This window comes from Panthera pardus, unplaced genomic scaffold (genome assembly GCF_024362965.1).
Source record: "Panthera pardus isolate Hobbes unplaced genomic scaffold, ASM2436296v1 HiC_scaffold_21, whole genome shotgun sequence".
NCBI lineage: Eukaryota > Metazoa > Chordata > Mammalia > Carnivora > Felidae > Panthera > Panthera pardus.
The window spans coordinates 7,106,491-7,121,125 of NW_026526777.1; the positions used below are offsets into that span (position 1 = coordinate 7,106,491).

Sequence of the window (14,635 nt, forward strand, 5' to 3'; positions counted from 1 at the left end):
CACCTTGGCTACAAGAGTCCTTTGCCATCCGGTTACTCTCTGTCACATCACTTGCTTATTTTCTTCATGGCATGGGTCAAAATCTGGAATTAGGCATTTATTTTTTGGCTTTTTCCACCTGGATGAAGACTCCCCTGGGGTGGGGACTTGTTCCTTGTTCACACTAACCACTGCTCTTCAAACAGAACCTGTCACTGAGCAGGTGCTCAAAATACAGGTCTTAAAGAAATGAATAAATGCAAAGTAGATCTTTTGAGAATGAAGCTATTCCGCATCCCAGGAATCATCCAAGAATGACAAATCATAGAATAATAGAATGAGAGGCTTTGTGTATGTCAGAGAAAGAAGGTGGAAAATTGTCAAGGTCTCATGATGTACCCGTTTTCGCCTCCTCAAACACCATCAAGTCCCATATTGTAAAACAAGTTAACTTATATAAAGCTCTCCCAAACATTCTTTAAACCATTAAGGCTCTTAAGAGCTCAAGACATTGTAGTTAAAGAAGTGAATGAATATGAAATGCCTTGACAGATTAATGGGTAATCACAAAGTTCAACAGACTTGGTTTTGATAGAGAACCAGAGCAGTGAGGTCTGAAAGCAGCTCCCACTGTCACAGAGCAAGAGAAAATCAGGCAGAATCTCCTTGAATGAAATGCCTAATACTAATACTGCATTTTGTTATCTGCTGTATATAATCTAACAATAAAAAAATATTTGCCTAGCACTTTCCATTTTAGAAATACCTCTGTTTACATAGTTTATCTCATTTGATAAGACAGTGAGAAATACAATAGCACAGTAGACAATCCAGTAGACATAGCCTGGTTTCAGGAACCAGCTCTATTAGTTAGAAGGCGTGACCCTGGCAAGTCACTTTCCCCCTCTATTTCATTTTTGGTAAAATGAAGGTGTTAGCCTCGATGATCTTGAATCCCATTTAACTCATTGATTGGCACTGTTTGTATTTATGACAAATCAAGCTTCTCTTTGACCTAGGTCCAAGGTATAAAGTTCTTATGGGGTCTTCCTTCATGTTCCTAAGATGAAACTATCTGAACAATCACTCTCTGAGGTGCCTAGGTCCACAAAGAAGGGCTTCATCTATCTTTGGGTGACTTTTCTCCCTGTGAATTATTCTCTCCTCTTTGATGCCAGTTCTGATCGGTCCATCTCCCTGGGTCTACCTTCCTTGGTCTGATGGCCTCTGTCACTCTGCATTGCACTGTAGTCCCTTCCACAACACAACCTAGGACAGCCGTCAGCTTCACAAAGAAATTTATGTGTTCTGTGGTACACCCCAAGGAAAAGGTGTCCAGTAGCTAATCTAATTTTTTTCCCATTTGCCTTGGAGAAGGCCAGAGAATTTTTCCTATAATTTTACACACATCTTCTAGATGCATACTTCCATATTTCTCTGGCGTCTCCTTGCTTTACTAGTCACGGACCAGGGTAAGGGGGTGGGCAGTGCGGGACGTCTAGGGGTTATGTATGTGGTAGGCAGATTGCTCGTTATCACTCCCCCTTCTATTTTCTCAGGTACCTTTGCATCTCACTGGAACCCGTCTATTTTTCACCTTCTCCACTGAAACCATTTGATGTCCCTGCTTCTTATATGTAAAGCACAGCTCACTATATTGCTATGATCAGGAGCCCGTCTACTGAAAAAATGAAAGCTGTTTGGGTCTGACGTAGCAATTAATTCCCTCCTTCCACGCATTGCCTTCCTGCAAGGTGAAGACCCCTCTGTAACTCTGGCGTGGGTACCAGAGCTACGACTACAGGATGTAAAACACCTGCGTGCTTCTTTGAACATTCAGTCTGTCATATTATGTACGAAAGATACTAATTGTCCAGGTGTCAGAACCACCTGTAGGGTCAAATGTTCTTATGTTCACTCAGAAGCCTGGTAATATGCATGCGAATTATACCTTTTCTTGCCCCTTTCTCTCTCTCTCTCTCTCTCTCTCTCTCTCTTTTTCAATATCTTGATATACCAGTTTGGAGACCTGAATTCTGTAAGACATAATAGTATATACATCTATTTGCAAATAAGAAAGAGGGTGTCTATAATTGTTCATTCACTCCCTCCTCTGGTCCTCAAGCTGCTGCCTTGCAGCTCTTGGCAGGAGACATGGACGTATAAGAGACAGTCAGTGCTAGGCTGAGTTCTGTTCCTAGTAAGATTTCTAGAGAAGTATTCCACAGTCAGGCTGATGACAGACGTGGCTAATCCACTTTCCCTAAGGGGAATTTTCTGTGCTGCCGGGCATATAACTGCCTGCCATCCAGCTTTTCCTCTCCACGTCCCTGCATGAATGTGACTACCCCCCCGGGCAACTTCTGCACATCGCTGCCTGGAAACTGTGCTCCTGCCAAATCCCTTCTGGAAATAGGATGAGCTCTTGGACCACGTGCGATATGCTATTTCTAATGCAAAAAAAAAAAAAAAAAAAAAAAGGAAATGCATTGAGATTCGGTCCCAAAGTGAGCTCACCGAGTCTTGCTGCCAGCTTTCCTTCCAGGAGGCAACTTTTCCTTGACATTGTTTTTATATTAGAATGAATACACCTATGTTTCGTAGCATGTGACACTCTCCCTCCCCCTCCCCCTTTTCTAGGAATTCAAAACCCCATACCGACATCGGTAGGGACACTGAGCACATTTTTCTTCTCCTTCCTCCCGCTTCGCAAAAGGTTTCTCCCGGGCTGTTCACTTAGCACGGTGATGCGTCAGTACCTCCCTGCTCATCTCCTGCAGCCGGGGAGGCGGGCGCTGCGGGGCGGGCGGTTTCAGAGCTGCCGTCTGATTGGCCGAGCGGCGCGGAGGGGGGGGTTTCAGAGCTGCCGTCTGAATGGCCGGGCGGGGGGGGGGGGGGGGGCGGTTCCAGAACTGCCGTCTGATTGGTCGGGCGGTGTCGGCTGGGCTATAAAAGGGACCCCGCCAGCCTCGCTAGCAGCTCGCAGATTTCTGACAGCGTCTTCCGCGAGAGGAGGGCCGGGGAGCTCAAAACAGAAGCCGCAGCGCCTCCTGCCTGCCGCCTTTCCTCCCCAGCTTGCGAATCCCACGCCTAACAAGATGTGCAAAGGACTTGCAGGTCTCCCGGCCTCTTGCTTGAGGAGGTAAGATCATTTTCAGCCACTCCCCGCGTTACACTTTCGGGGAGACTTGCTTAGTTACTTACCTGTACCACATGCCGACCTCGTTCTTTGGAATCAGAAACAGTGTGGTCAGGAGAGCCTCGACCTGCCAGCTTTCCTCCGAGACCAGCTGGACACTGTAACTGGAGGAGTGTGCTCCCCAGATGTTGGCACCTGTGCGTTGTTTTATATTGACCTCGGTTTCGAGGACCGTCCCGATCCTCTCACCAAGCTAGATCGAAGGAAGAAGTGATCAGAGGGTTTCGGACTCAATGCGGTGGTCTGTGATTGTTGTTATTATACTTGAGCATCGCTGGGGTCTGTGGAATCATGGCTCTGAGCTTTCCCGATGGTGGGGCGGGGGGGGGGGGTGTAGGTCTTGTTTAGGGGAAGATACCCCAGAATGAGGCTTGGCTCCAACATGGGCACACTGTGCTTTCTGTGTGGTGCTGCAGTATCTAACACTCTTTACGCTCTTACAAGCAAGTGTGACAATACAGTATGAGTTTCAATACTGGGTCCCCCTGCTCTCGCTGCCCCTTCCCCCAGCTCCTGAAATGCCTTATGTGAATGGTGGTTGAAAAGTATTGATCCTAACAAATCGTTAAGGGTTCTGTAGAAGATCTCATCCTACTTTTGTCAATGTACTGTCTCTTGATTTAAATAAATAAATAAATAAATAAATAAATAAATAAAGCTACTTCATAGGTCCTTGTATGCCTTTGGCTTTTAAAAAGATAGAAATAAATGCTTTCAGAGAATGCTTGTATATTAGCCAGCTGAAGAAAAAGGCAGAACTGGTGCATATTACGTTATTTCATCTTACAGTTAAAGGTAGAAAGTCAGTCTGTAGGTACACCATCCCCTTGTTTCCCTGCAAATACAAATCACCTTAAATTTCAGTTTAGAAGTATCCCAGAAAGCACAGTCTTCTGTGCAGTTCTTAGAAGTTTCCCTTTCGAATGTTCAGGAGTGTGAAAGAATATTCTTTGTAAAAACACGCTTTCATGGCCGCTTTTACAATGAAGCACCTATGGAACGAATGCCCCTGACCTCCACCATTCCTATCCTGAGCTGAACGGAGCAAATCGTATAGAGCTACGGTTAGCTCATCTATAAAATTACCCTCACAAAATACAGGACTGCCAGGAAAGAGTTACGCTCTGGGAAGGATTTTCAGGGACAGATGAAAGATTGCACGAGTCTGCCTGAGGAGCTAAGGGGAGGTAACCTCTGATGAGCAAGGTGGACGGCTCTTCCCCCTCCTCGCTGGTCCACTGCAAGTTAAATAGTCCAGTGCTTGCCCTAGCATCAGTGCCTGAGACTGCAGAAGGGCATGAACTGCTCAAGGTCACACAGGCAGTGCGTGGCAGAGGGCGGATCAGATCTGGTTTCCTGACTCCAGTGACCTCTGAAGTCATGCTGGTTTTTCTGCTTATGGTTGCACTGTGTTGGAAGGACAGATGTCACATACTTGCTAAGCCTACTTCCAACTCTTTATGAGACGACTTGCACTGATTAGTAACTCAGGTCTCACCCTGACCCAGCACACGGAAAGGTGAAATCAGTTCTGTTTGGACCGAATCACAATGTATTTCTGTCTTAGAATCACGTGAGCCTTCGTGATTATATATTGGTATCATTAAGGAGGATTTTTGCATCCCCTGGCCAATTGGAGAAGCAGAGGAGGGAAAAATGGGCTTGTAAAGAAGAGAAAATACCATTTTAGGGGCAGTCCATGAACATAATGGAATTCAAACTTTCTGGGGCAACGTGCATAGAGAAGCCACTGATCCATCAGAAGCCTTCCTAAAATGGCTCTTTATCCTTGTGACTATTTCTCTCCCTCTCAGGAGGAGCATCTAGCCTCTCACTTCTTTTACAATGACATTTCTCTTTTAACACTAGGTCCTGGCTTTTATAATAAAAGAGATCCAAGCCAAAGAATAATTAACAGAGAGAGAAAGTCGAGCTTAAAAACTTATTAAAAGCTTCTTCTTTCTGAGTGAGTCATGCGCCCGGCCGTCCCCTCGCTACCTATTAAACAGGGACAAATAAACTGGAAGCTCGGCTCGAATGAGACAATCACTAGCTGCAGTGATGACTCTGGCTTGCTTCCCTTTATGGTTTTTAAGCCTCGGATGCCCTTTATCGTGTAAACGGCCTTACAGTGTAGATATTAGACAGGAAAGCGGCGGCAGCCCCCGAGGATTGCTCTAGAAGCAAGCCCCGAAGGAGCTCAGGTTTCGCCAGAGCATCTGCGGTTGCCGCCTCCTCCCCCTGCTGGAGCTGCACACCCCCCTGCGTGCTGTGTATCCCGCTGTGAGAATTGCGGAATTGCTCCGCCCACCTCGTGCAAGGCTGGGACCGCGCAGCCCTTTCCCCTCCGGAGGGGCTTCTGCAGGGCCCTCTGAGGCAGGTGCAAACAAGCGATCCCGGGCCAGAAGGTGGCGCGCCACATTTCACAGTTCCTGCTTGCTTTCTGAGGCCCACAGATCACCTGAAGAGCAGTCACGTTTTCAGCGTGTTTCTATGAGAGGCGCCAAAGCGTTCCATCGGTCAACATGACAGGCGTACAGAAGGGGCTCCTGGCGCCGACTGAGGGTCAGAACTCTGTCGCAGACAGAGCAGGCTGGGCCGTGACTCGGGCCCCGGGTTTTGTAGTGAGTCACGGGCAGAAACAGAAGTGGGATCTCGTTTTCCTGAGAGTTCACGCCACCGTCACCCCCCATCTCCTAAATTAACCGCTCTCCTGTCCCTTTCCTAGTAATGGACTCTTTGAGCTCTGCCACGAGGGCATCTGGTAAAGCAGCTAATTGGCTTTATTCTTTCTCCTCTTCTTCCGTGCAGTGCAAAAGACATGAAACATCGGCTGGGTTTCCTGCTGCAGAAATCTGATTCCTGCGAACATAATTCTTCCCACAGCAAGAAGGACAAAGTGGTGGTTTGTCAGAGGTAAGAGAAAAGGCCTCGGGGAAAACCCACAGGCTATAAACTCTTTAATGTCAGAGATGTTCTATGAGGAAAGAAAGAAGGTATGGTCCTAGTGAAGCGAGATTTGCATTTGAAATTTCCAGGCACTTAGTGGAAAGACTGCCCTCCTCGGCAACAGATTGCATCCTCAAGATGGAAAATAAAATACCCGCATTTTTCTCAGGATCTTAAATTTCTTGCCGTAGTTTTGTATCACAGCATTCAAAGTTATCATTATTATTTTTTTGTCTCTGTAATGTCTCCAGGGTGAGCCAAGAGGAAGTAAAAAAATGGGCTGAATCACTGGAAAACCTGATTAGCCATGAATGTAAGTCTGATGACTTTCTTCCCCCCTAGAATGAGGACACAAGCTCTCTAGATAGCCAAGTTGTCTCCCACTATATTTGATCTAATAGGAATTGCAGAAAGGGTGGGGTTTCCTCTGACTTCCAGACTCGGGGGAATCAGTCTGTTTAAAATTTTCCCGTGCCCTAGAGTGTCGTGATACGTAATGAGAAGTTCGTACGGACCCCATGTCTCTCACCACATGGAAAAAGGGTAGAGGGAAAAAATATGCCAAATACTGACGTTTCTTGCAGAGTCGACCTCAGTATCTCCTTTTCCAACTGACTTTGGCAATTGGTAGCTGCATGGGCATTTCAGAAACACCATTTTCTGGAATGAGACTTCACACCTTGAGCAAAGAGCACTAGGTATAACTGGGATCCAATAGATATCAAACAGATTAAGGTTACCTGACCCCAAGTGATGCCCCAGAAAGTGGGGAGAGAGGGGCCTGTTTGAAGTCTCCATGCTTTATTGTCTCAAGCACGTTGGCTTTTCCTGAAATATGCTGTCCAGGAGGCCGGTCAGTGTGGTGATGAGTGTGGGTCTCTCTCCCCCATCACAGGTGGGCTGGCGGCTTTCAAAGCTTTCTTGAAGTCTGAATACAGCGAGGAGAACATTGACTTCTGGATTAGCTGTGAAGAGTACAAGAAAATCAAATCGCCCTCCAAACTGAGTCCCAAGGCGAAAAAGATCTATAATGAATTCATCTCCGTCCAGGCCACTAAAGAGGTAGGTCTTCGTGGCAGAGAACTCCCTGGGTCTTGGTGAAATTGCCTACAAGTGGTATTGAATGGCATGGACCTTTAGATGACCCGAGATAAAGGAAAAGATAGAGCCATGGAAGAGGTCATTACGGTCTTGACCACCTCAAGTAAATCATCAAGAGAAAAAGCTCTTTTGTTATCCGGGTGACTTGGATGACCTCCCTTCACGAGTGTTTTGATAAATCTCCCCAGTTTGTGAGAAAGAATGAGGGTCGTGCCCTGCCTGCCCAGAAGCAGATGGACCTTTTATAGTCTGTCACTCGCAGGTGCCAGGGTGGCGCGGAATGTTCTGTTTTTCCATCTCTGGGGTATGGAAGCCGCACACTCCTGATTCACTACGAAGCATGCGTCCTCCCGTCCTCCCCAGGGCAGCGTGCCTAATATGTCTCGGCCTTCATCCTGCAGGTAAACCTGGATTCTTGCACCAGGGAGGAGACAAGCCGGAACATGCTGGAGCCCACGATAACCTGCTTTGATGAGGCCCAGAAGAGGATTTTCAACCTGATGGAAAAGGATTCCTACCGCCGCTTCCTCAAGTCCCGATTCTATCTTGATTTGGCCGACTCCTCCAGCGCTGGCTCGGAGAAGCAGAAAGGAGCCAAGAGTCCCGCAGACTGTCCTTCTCTGGTCCCCCAGTGCGCCTGATTGTCACACGGCGCCGGAGGCTGACGCGCCAAGACTTCTGCCTGGAGAACCTGAGGCCGAATATTGATCCGTATTAAGCACGAGGGCTTTTAACCCACCTTGTAGCTTAGTGTTCGTGCTGCCTGCCATGTGTGAGTCACTCCCATGTAAGAAGTAGATTTAGTGTTGGTGTTGCGGTGTCCCATCAGGGCAGGACCTCCTTCCAGTCCGGTTTTCCCAGATTTCCTTTAGGGTGCCACGTGAGCAAGTACCCACATAATGGCTTTGTAGGGGTGGCTTTTCAAAGACGTGGAGCTCTCTCCTCCCAACGGCTTGACCTCAGGTTTGTTGGTTGGTACATTTCGTGTGACATCCACAAGCACATGTATTCTGTTGGCACTTTCTCTAAACTCTAAGTGTTTAGATGAGGTTGACCTATTATGTGTATATGTGTGTGTGTAAATATATGTATGTAGGCACATATATTTACATTTATGCGTATACACATATTTACATATATACAGATATTTGCACACACATACATACACATTCTATGTATATGTGTCTATGTATATTACATATGTATTTCTGCAAGGAGAGATAGGAAAGACCCTAGGTGCTCATCACTAGAGCGGGTGCACATACTTATATGCACGTTCTGATCCCTGGCCTTTCATCCTGCAATCAAACAGGCAAACGGAACCAGCCGCCACGCAGGCCAAGAAAGGCATGCTAGTCTGGGGAAAGTTGATTCTGTAAAACTCCATAGATCTTGCTGGAGAAGCAGCCAAGGGACTTCATGCGTAGTTTACTCACGGAGAGCCTCCCAGATTGAACCGTATTCTAAGGAGCAAATATCCTAAAGAGTCTTATGCCTGACTGCCGCAGTTCTGTCTTGGGCTGGTTATTACTAACGGCACTTTCCAGCCCCTAAGCCGCTGGCTTCCCCTTCTTTGACTGGGTGCTTGGTGCATAATTGTTGGCAGGGTTGGTACAGAGTTGGGAGAGAAGATGTCTGAACTGAAGGAAGAAACGCAGGTGGGGCCTCGCCAGCTCTACCTGCTGGATGATACTGGCTGAGCGAGGGCACGGAACTTCGGAGTTAATAGTTTTATCCTCGACTCTTTTTCCCTCTCCTGACCAAGGTGCTCTCCTCATTTTGTTTTTGCCTGAGGACTTCAGCCATCAGAAGAGGCCCCTTTCTTCCCTGGGTGGTTGGTGGTTTCCCCACCGTGGGTCCAGGCTCTGTGCCTGCACCTGGAAACCAGCAGCAAGGGAAGGATTGTATTTTATAAAGGGATACCTGTTTGCACACGCTGAGAAGCCCTTGTAAGTTTCTCTTTTGAGCGCAGGATCTTGTTCATTCCATTCCCGAACATCAGGACTAACAGAGCCTGGGGTATCTCCTTTTAGGCTCTGCAGACTAAATGAGAGAGAAAGGGGAAAAAAGAGAGAGAGAGAGAGATTGTTAGAACTACTGTTCGGAACTTTTCAAGGTACATGAAATACTTGAAAATTTCTCATTTATGTTATTTATGATGTTTTGTACAATGTTTTTATTATCGTATTGTTTTATAAATGGGGGTGCAGGATATCACCTGAATTATTCATGAATGGCCAGGAAGTAATTTTCTTCTCATTCTTGTAAAACCACAGCCTCTGAAGCACACACGCACGCCTGCATGCACAATACCGATTCCTCCAGCATAGACGACACACGTGAGCACCTTGTGGCTCCTAAGCCAACGGGCCGGGTCGCAGAAGGAAGACGCCAGAGTGTGTATATGCAGATCCCGCTGTATCGAAGATCTAGGTTTTCTCATTTGAGCCCTTCTTGTCTCTCTGGCAGTCCTTGCTTTCAGTGTTGCTAGAGTCCTTCGTCCGTGTCCCTTTTCTCCCACAGTTTTGTCTCTGGTCGACTCCAGGATCCAAACGTGTAACTCCGTTGATCTTGCCCTATTTTAACGGTCATGACTTTCAGATTGTACCTGTGCTCCTGGACTGCTATCTCACACAGGTCCAGAAGGTCGTTCTGAATGAGAAGTAAATTATTTTATGTAATACAATTTTCAAGTGTGTTTTTCAGTTGTATTTTCCTCTCCCTTTATCACCTCTGGCCATGCTGAGCTTACCCGCTCACAGCCCGTGGGCGGAATTCTCCCGTTTGCATGCCTGCTTTTATCATGTGCTTTTAAAGGCCTCAAAGCTGATGCTTCCGGTGAAACCCACGCATCTTAATAACAAGGGTAAATAAATGCTTCCGACAAAACTATGTGCTTGTAAACACATTAATGATCCACAGAGAAGCAGCAGGATGTAGGGTGATGATGGCAGAGGGCTCACATCCAGTCTTTGATTGCTCCCATGCCAACTCTGGAGAAGATAGCAGAAAATAGATGTTGTCTGTCTGCAGTTCGTGCCGCTGCTCCGCCTACCCCTCACCCTGGAGCCGGGGCCGTCCTGGCTCCAGGGACTTTGCTAAGAGACTTGGTGCTGCCCTTCCAGGTCCTCAGTAACTGTTCCAGAGATAGAGTCCATCTTTCAGAGCTCCTCGCCTTCTACCTCCAATTATCTGCCCAATGAGAGAAGGTGGGAGCGGAGGAGACTGACAAGGGTGGAGGGGAGCTGCGGATCCCTGAGGGACAGATTCCTGCCCAAACTGCTCAAAAAGCCCTCCCTCCCCCCTACAGATTCCCTCCCCTCGAAAAGAGGTATAGACTGTTCACATTCACGGTCACGGGTACTATATCCGTTATGTCAGGAGACTCCCCAGTTCCTGAAGTGTACTTTTCCCGTTGCGAGGGTCAGCTGATGGGGTGTTGGGGACCATGGATTTTCAACTATTTTGAGGAACAGATCCTTTTCAGGGGTCTGATGAAAATTATGCACCATCTCCTGAGAAAAACACACGGAGGGATCCAAACTTCTCAGAAATATTTAGAGGAAAGCTTTGCAACCTTGCCTCAAGACGCCCAGGGCTGCCCTTTCTGTCTGCCACGTAGACGGATCAGACTCGCCACAAGGGCCTGGTCGCTGCTCTTGGGTGTAGTACCATCTACCAAGTGTGGTGGAAGAATTCAAGTCACTGCTGTTAGCAAACGTGAGCAGTGCCCTTTCCTTCAGCCTCTACCTTGCTCATCCTTTCTTTCTTCTTGATGGCCGGCCACGAAATAAACAACACATACGTGCAAACTCTTGCTGACCGCCATCAAAGAGCACATTTTAAAAAACCACTCATTATTGCTTATTATGGGCCGGATATTGCCCTAAGCACTTTGCATAAGGTAAATAATTTGATTCTCACTCCAACCCTAAGATACAGACGCCAGTCACGGGCATGGCCTCTGTGAAACATCCACCACCTTTTGCCGAAGAGGAGACTACAGGGAATTATGTCCCTTGGCAAGGTCAAACTGCCATCAAGGAACAAAGCTGAGATCTGACCTGAGTCATCTTTGCCTGCAGAGAGCGTGGCAGAGACATGAAGTGCTCACCAGATGCCCACACGCCAAGGGATGAGCAGAGGGTCACTTTCAAGCCTACACGGCTGGGCGTAGGGCCAAGTGCATTTCCATCTCTCTCTTCTCCTCTGGCAACCGTGGGGGATTATATGTTTCAGATTGTATAGCTGCGAGATGAAGGACCCCTTGACTCACTTCAGAATATCAGATGAAGGCCGCCTGGGTGGCTCAGTCAGTTGAGCATCCGACTTCGGCTCAGGTCATGATCTCAGGATTTGTAAGTTCGAGCCCTGCGTCGGGCTCTGTGCTGACAGCGTGGAGCCTGCTTGGGATTCTCTGTCCTCTCTCTCCCTCTCTCAAAACTGAATAATTAAACTTAAAAAAAAAGAGTATCGAAGGAACAAGGAAAGGTCCTTGCTGATTTGAGTCATTTATTTCCGAGGCTGTTGGTTGCCGTGGCAGGGCATTGCTTATCCTGGGAAATACAGAGACTGTGTCCCTCATGATTCCGCCCTGTGGTACCTCCATGTGCTTGTCCTTTTATTGCGGGGGTGGGGGGGCAGGCACATAGGGATGGACTAGGAGACTCATTTATATGAATAGCAGTTTGCATACTTGACTTTGGAGAAACTCCACGACTCATGTGCCCCAAGCCGCATTCCGGCACTCCATGTTAATAGCGCTTGAATGTTTAAGATTAGACATGAGATCATAGGAGGATAAAAGAGGGGGAAAGAGGAAAGAAGGAAGAAACATTTAAAAGGCTGCCTCCAGGGCACCTGGGTGGCTCAGTCGGTTGAGCGTCGGACTTCGGCTCAGGTCATGATCTTGCGGTCCGTGAGTTCGAGCCCCGTGTCAGGCTCTGTGCTGACAGGTCAGAGCCTGGAGCCTGTTTCGGATTCTGTGTCTCCCTCTCTGACCCTCCCCCATTCATGCTCTGTCTCTCTCTGTCTCAAAAATAAATGAATGTTAAAAAAAATAAAATAAATAAGCAAAAGCCTGCCTCCACAGGAAAATTCACTGTCCATCGGCCTAGGTCCAACACGTGGACCAAAAAAAATTGGTAGAGCAAGCCACCCAGGTAGATGGGCTCATGTGATCCACCAAGACCCCAAAGCGCAGTATAAACACCAAAGGGCTCCATTCACTGAGTGCAGAGACTGGATATGAAGCGTGAGTTTACTGGGACGCCTGGGTGGCTCAGTCGGTTAAGCATCTGACTTCGGCTCAGGTCATGATCTCAGAGTTCGTGGTTTCGAGCCCTGTGTCGGGCTCTGTGCTGACAGCTCAGCTTAGATTCTGTGTCTCCCTCTCTCTCTCTGCCCCTTCCCCGCTCATGCTCTCTCTCAAAAATAATAAACATTAAAAAATTAAAAAAAAAAAAGCATGAGTTTACTTAGGCCAGTAGACTGCATGATGGCCACTCAAGTGTTCATCATTAAAACCGTTTTTTTTAATGTTTATTTATTTTCGACAGAGAGGGAGAGACAGAGCATGAGTGGGGGAGGGGCAGAGAGAGAGAGAGAGAGGGAGACACAGAATCCCAAGCAGGTTCCAGGCTCTGAGCTGTCAGCACAGAGCCCAGCGTGGGGCTCGAACCCACATACTGTGAGATCATGATCTGAGCCAAAGTTGGACGCTTAACCGACTGAGCCACCCAGGCGCCCCCAAAAACTGTTTTTTTTAATGTTTGTTTATTTTGAGAGAGAGATCTAGAAACTGTGAGTGGGGGAGAGGTAGAGAGAGGATGCCAGGGAATCCCAAGCAGTCTCTGTAGCTCTCAGTAAAGAGCCCAACGCGGCGTTCCGACTCATGAACCGCGAGATCATGACCTGAGCTGAAACCAAGAGCGGGACGCTTAACCAACTGAGCCACCCGGGAAACCTTCCAAACAAACGTTGTTTTAATATGCATTGCTTTCTAGGTGTCACACAGAAAAATGACACGAGAAAGGAAGATAACTGGGTTTTGTCCTTTTTGTGCTGTAGAATCGAGGCACAGTTGAGCGAGGTGACTGAGGAAGAGCTCACCTAGGAATGGTGAGCAGTTTTTTAGATTTTGCGCCCAACGTGATCGGGGCGGGGCTGAGGCCAAGAACCACCGAGTTTCTGAAGCACGTGGATGGAAGTCCGCTTGCCTGGAGACAGAACTGCGCTTCCAAAGCGGAGCAAAAACTGAGTAGCGGTAGAGCCTCACATTGATGGCGTGCTTATTAATCGCCAAGTTTCTGTGGAGTGCTTTCCGTGATCGAATCTCACCCTTGGACCTAAACTCCACAGCAGATGCGGTGATTGTCGCTCCGTTATGGGTGGAGAGAATGTGACACAGGCAAGTTCAGAAACGTACCCAAGATCATACGTCGAAGAAGTGACAGGGTGTGGGCCAAACCCGGCAAACCGCCTGCAGCACGAACACGTTTCAGTGCTCTAGTCAAGGAGAAGGGGAGAGGAGTGAAGAGAAGGAAGAAGGACTCAACAGGCGAGGGGGGGGGACTAACAGGAAGAAAGGGAAGTGGGCGGGAGAAGATGTAAAAAGATGAAAAGAGAAAGAAAAGGAAGGCGAGAAGGGACAGAAGACGTGAAAGGAAGGAACCTGATGGATGGAACAGAAGAAACGAAAATAAGATGCATGTTGTAAGGCAGGACCCATTACCAAACCCTCACCCCGGCCGGCATCTGGGTGGCTCCCTCCCCAGAGCGTCCTGTGCCCTGTCTGAGCTGGGGCAGGTGGAGGTTCTCTCTGGGACTGGGGAAAAGGGGTCTGGGAAGCAGGAGATAAACGGCGGGTCAGCTTCCTCTCTAAGAATTACTTTCCTGTTTCCTCTTTCTCTTTCTAAATTTCCCAGACCCAGAGCAAGTCTTAAGAAAAAAACCCCAAACCCTGAAGGAAGGGTTGAAAAGGATAGAAAAACAGCTCCACTCTCTTCTGGCTCCAGCGCACCCCTGCTTTGGGGTGACCTTGCACAGGGACCACACATCATTTAGCCACTATAAGGGTCACACAGCGACAGGCCCCCCGACGGAAACAGGCATTTGGCTCGTGGTCCTGGTCCCCTGGCTCCTGACTCCCCCTCTGGGAAGGAAGCCGACGATGACCGCAGGGTCTAGGTTAAAGGCAACTGCCCCCCGCAGGAGTCTAGTCGGGACACCGGCAAGTGAAAATTAGCAGTGAGTCCGACCGTGGGAAGTAGGCAGTGGTGACCTCTTGAGAGCGACTCTCCAGGGTGGACTGTGGGGGCGTTGCTTTTGAAGAAAGGCAAGCAAGAGTTTTGTTGATTCTTTAGAAGGATTGTTTGTAAATTTCCCAGATTTTTCCACCGATCCATC

General features: G+C 48.0%; 1 protein-coding gene across 2 annotated transcripts; it reads left to right on the forward strand.

Moving 5' to 3' along the window:
* The first annotated feature begins 2,945 nt into the window (after positions 1-2,945).
* On the forward strand, positions 2,946-10,118 carry RGS4 (regulator of G protein signaling 4). 2 transcript variants are annotated; one of them, XM_019465730.2, is made up of 5 exons: positions 2,947-3,121; positions 5,990-6,094; positions 6,379-6,440; positions 7,023-7,189; positions 7,630-10,118. In XM_019465730.2, exons 1-5 carry the CDS (start codon positions 3,078-3,080, stop codon positions 7,867-7,869), a joined length of 618 nt encoding a protein of 205 aa, XP_019321275.1. In that variant the 5' UTR covers positions 2,947-3,077; the 3' UTR covers positions 7,870-10,118. The 2 variants fall into 2 exon arrangements, with proteins under 2 accessions (XP_019321276.1, XP_019321275.1); XM_019465731.2 differs by lacking the exon at positions 7,023-7,189 and having other exon boundaries at positions 2,946-3,121; positions 7,630-7,814.
* Positions 10,119-14,635: the final 4,517 nt, after the last annotated feature.

What these genes read in the sequence shown, in the direction of transcription:
- RGS4 (XM_019465730.2), top strand. Translation starts at nt 3,078, where the DNA reads ATGTGCAAAGGACTTGCAGGTCTCCCGGCCTCTTGCTTGAGGAG. An exon ending in AAAGTGGTGGTTTGTCAGAG is followed by an intron (nt 6,095 to 6,378) that starts GTAAGAGAAAAG and finishes TAATGTCTCCAG; the next exon opens with GGTGAGCCAAGAGGAAGTAA. An exon ending in AAACCTGATTAGCCATGAAT is followed by an intron (nt 6,441 to 7,022) that starts GTAAGTCTGATG and finishes CCCCCATCACAG; the next exon opens with GTGGGCTGGCGGCTTTCAAA.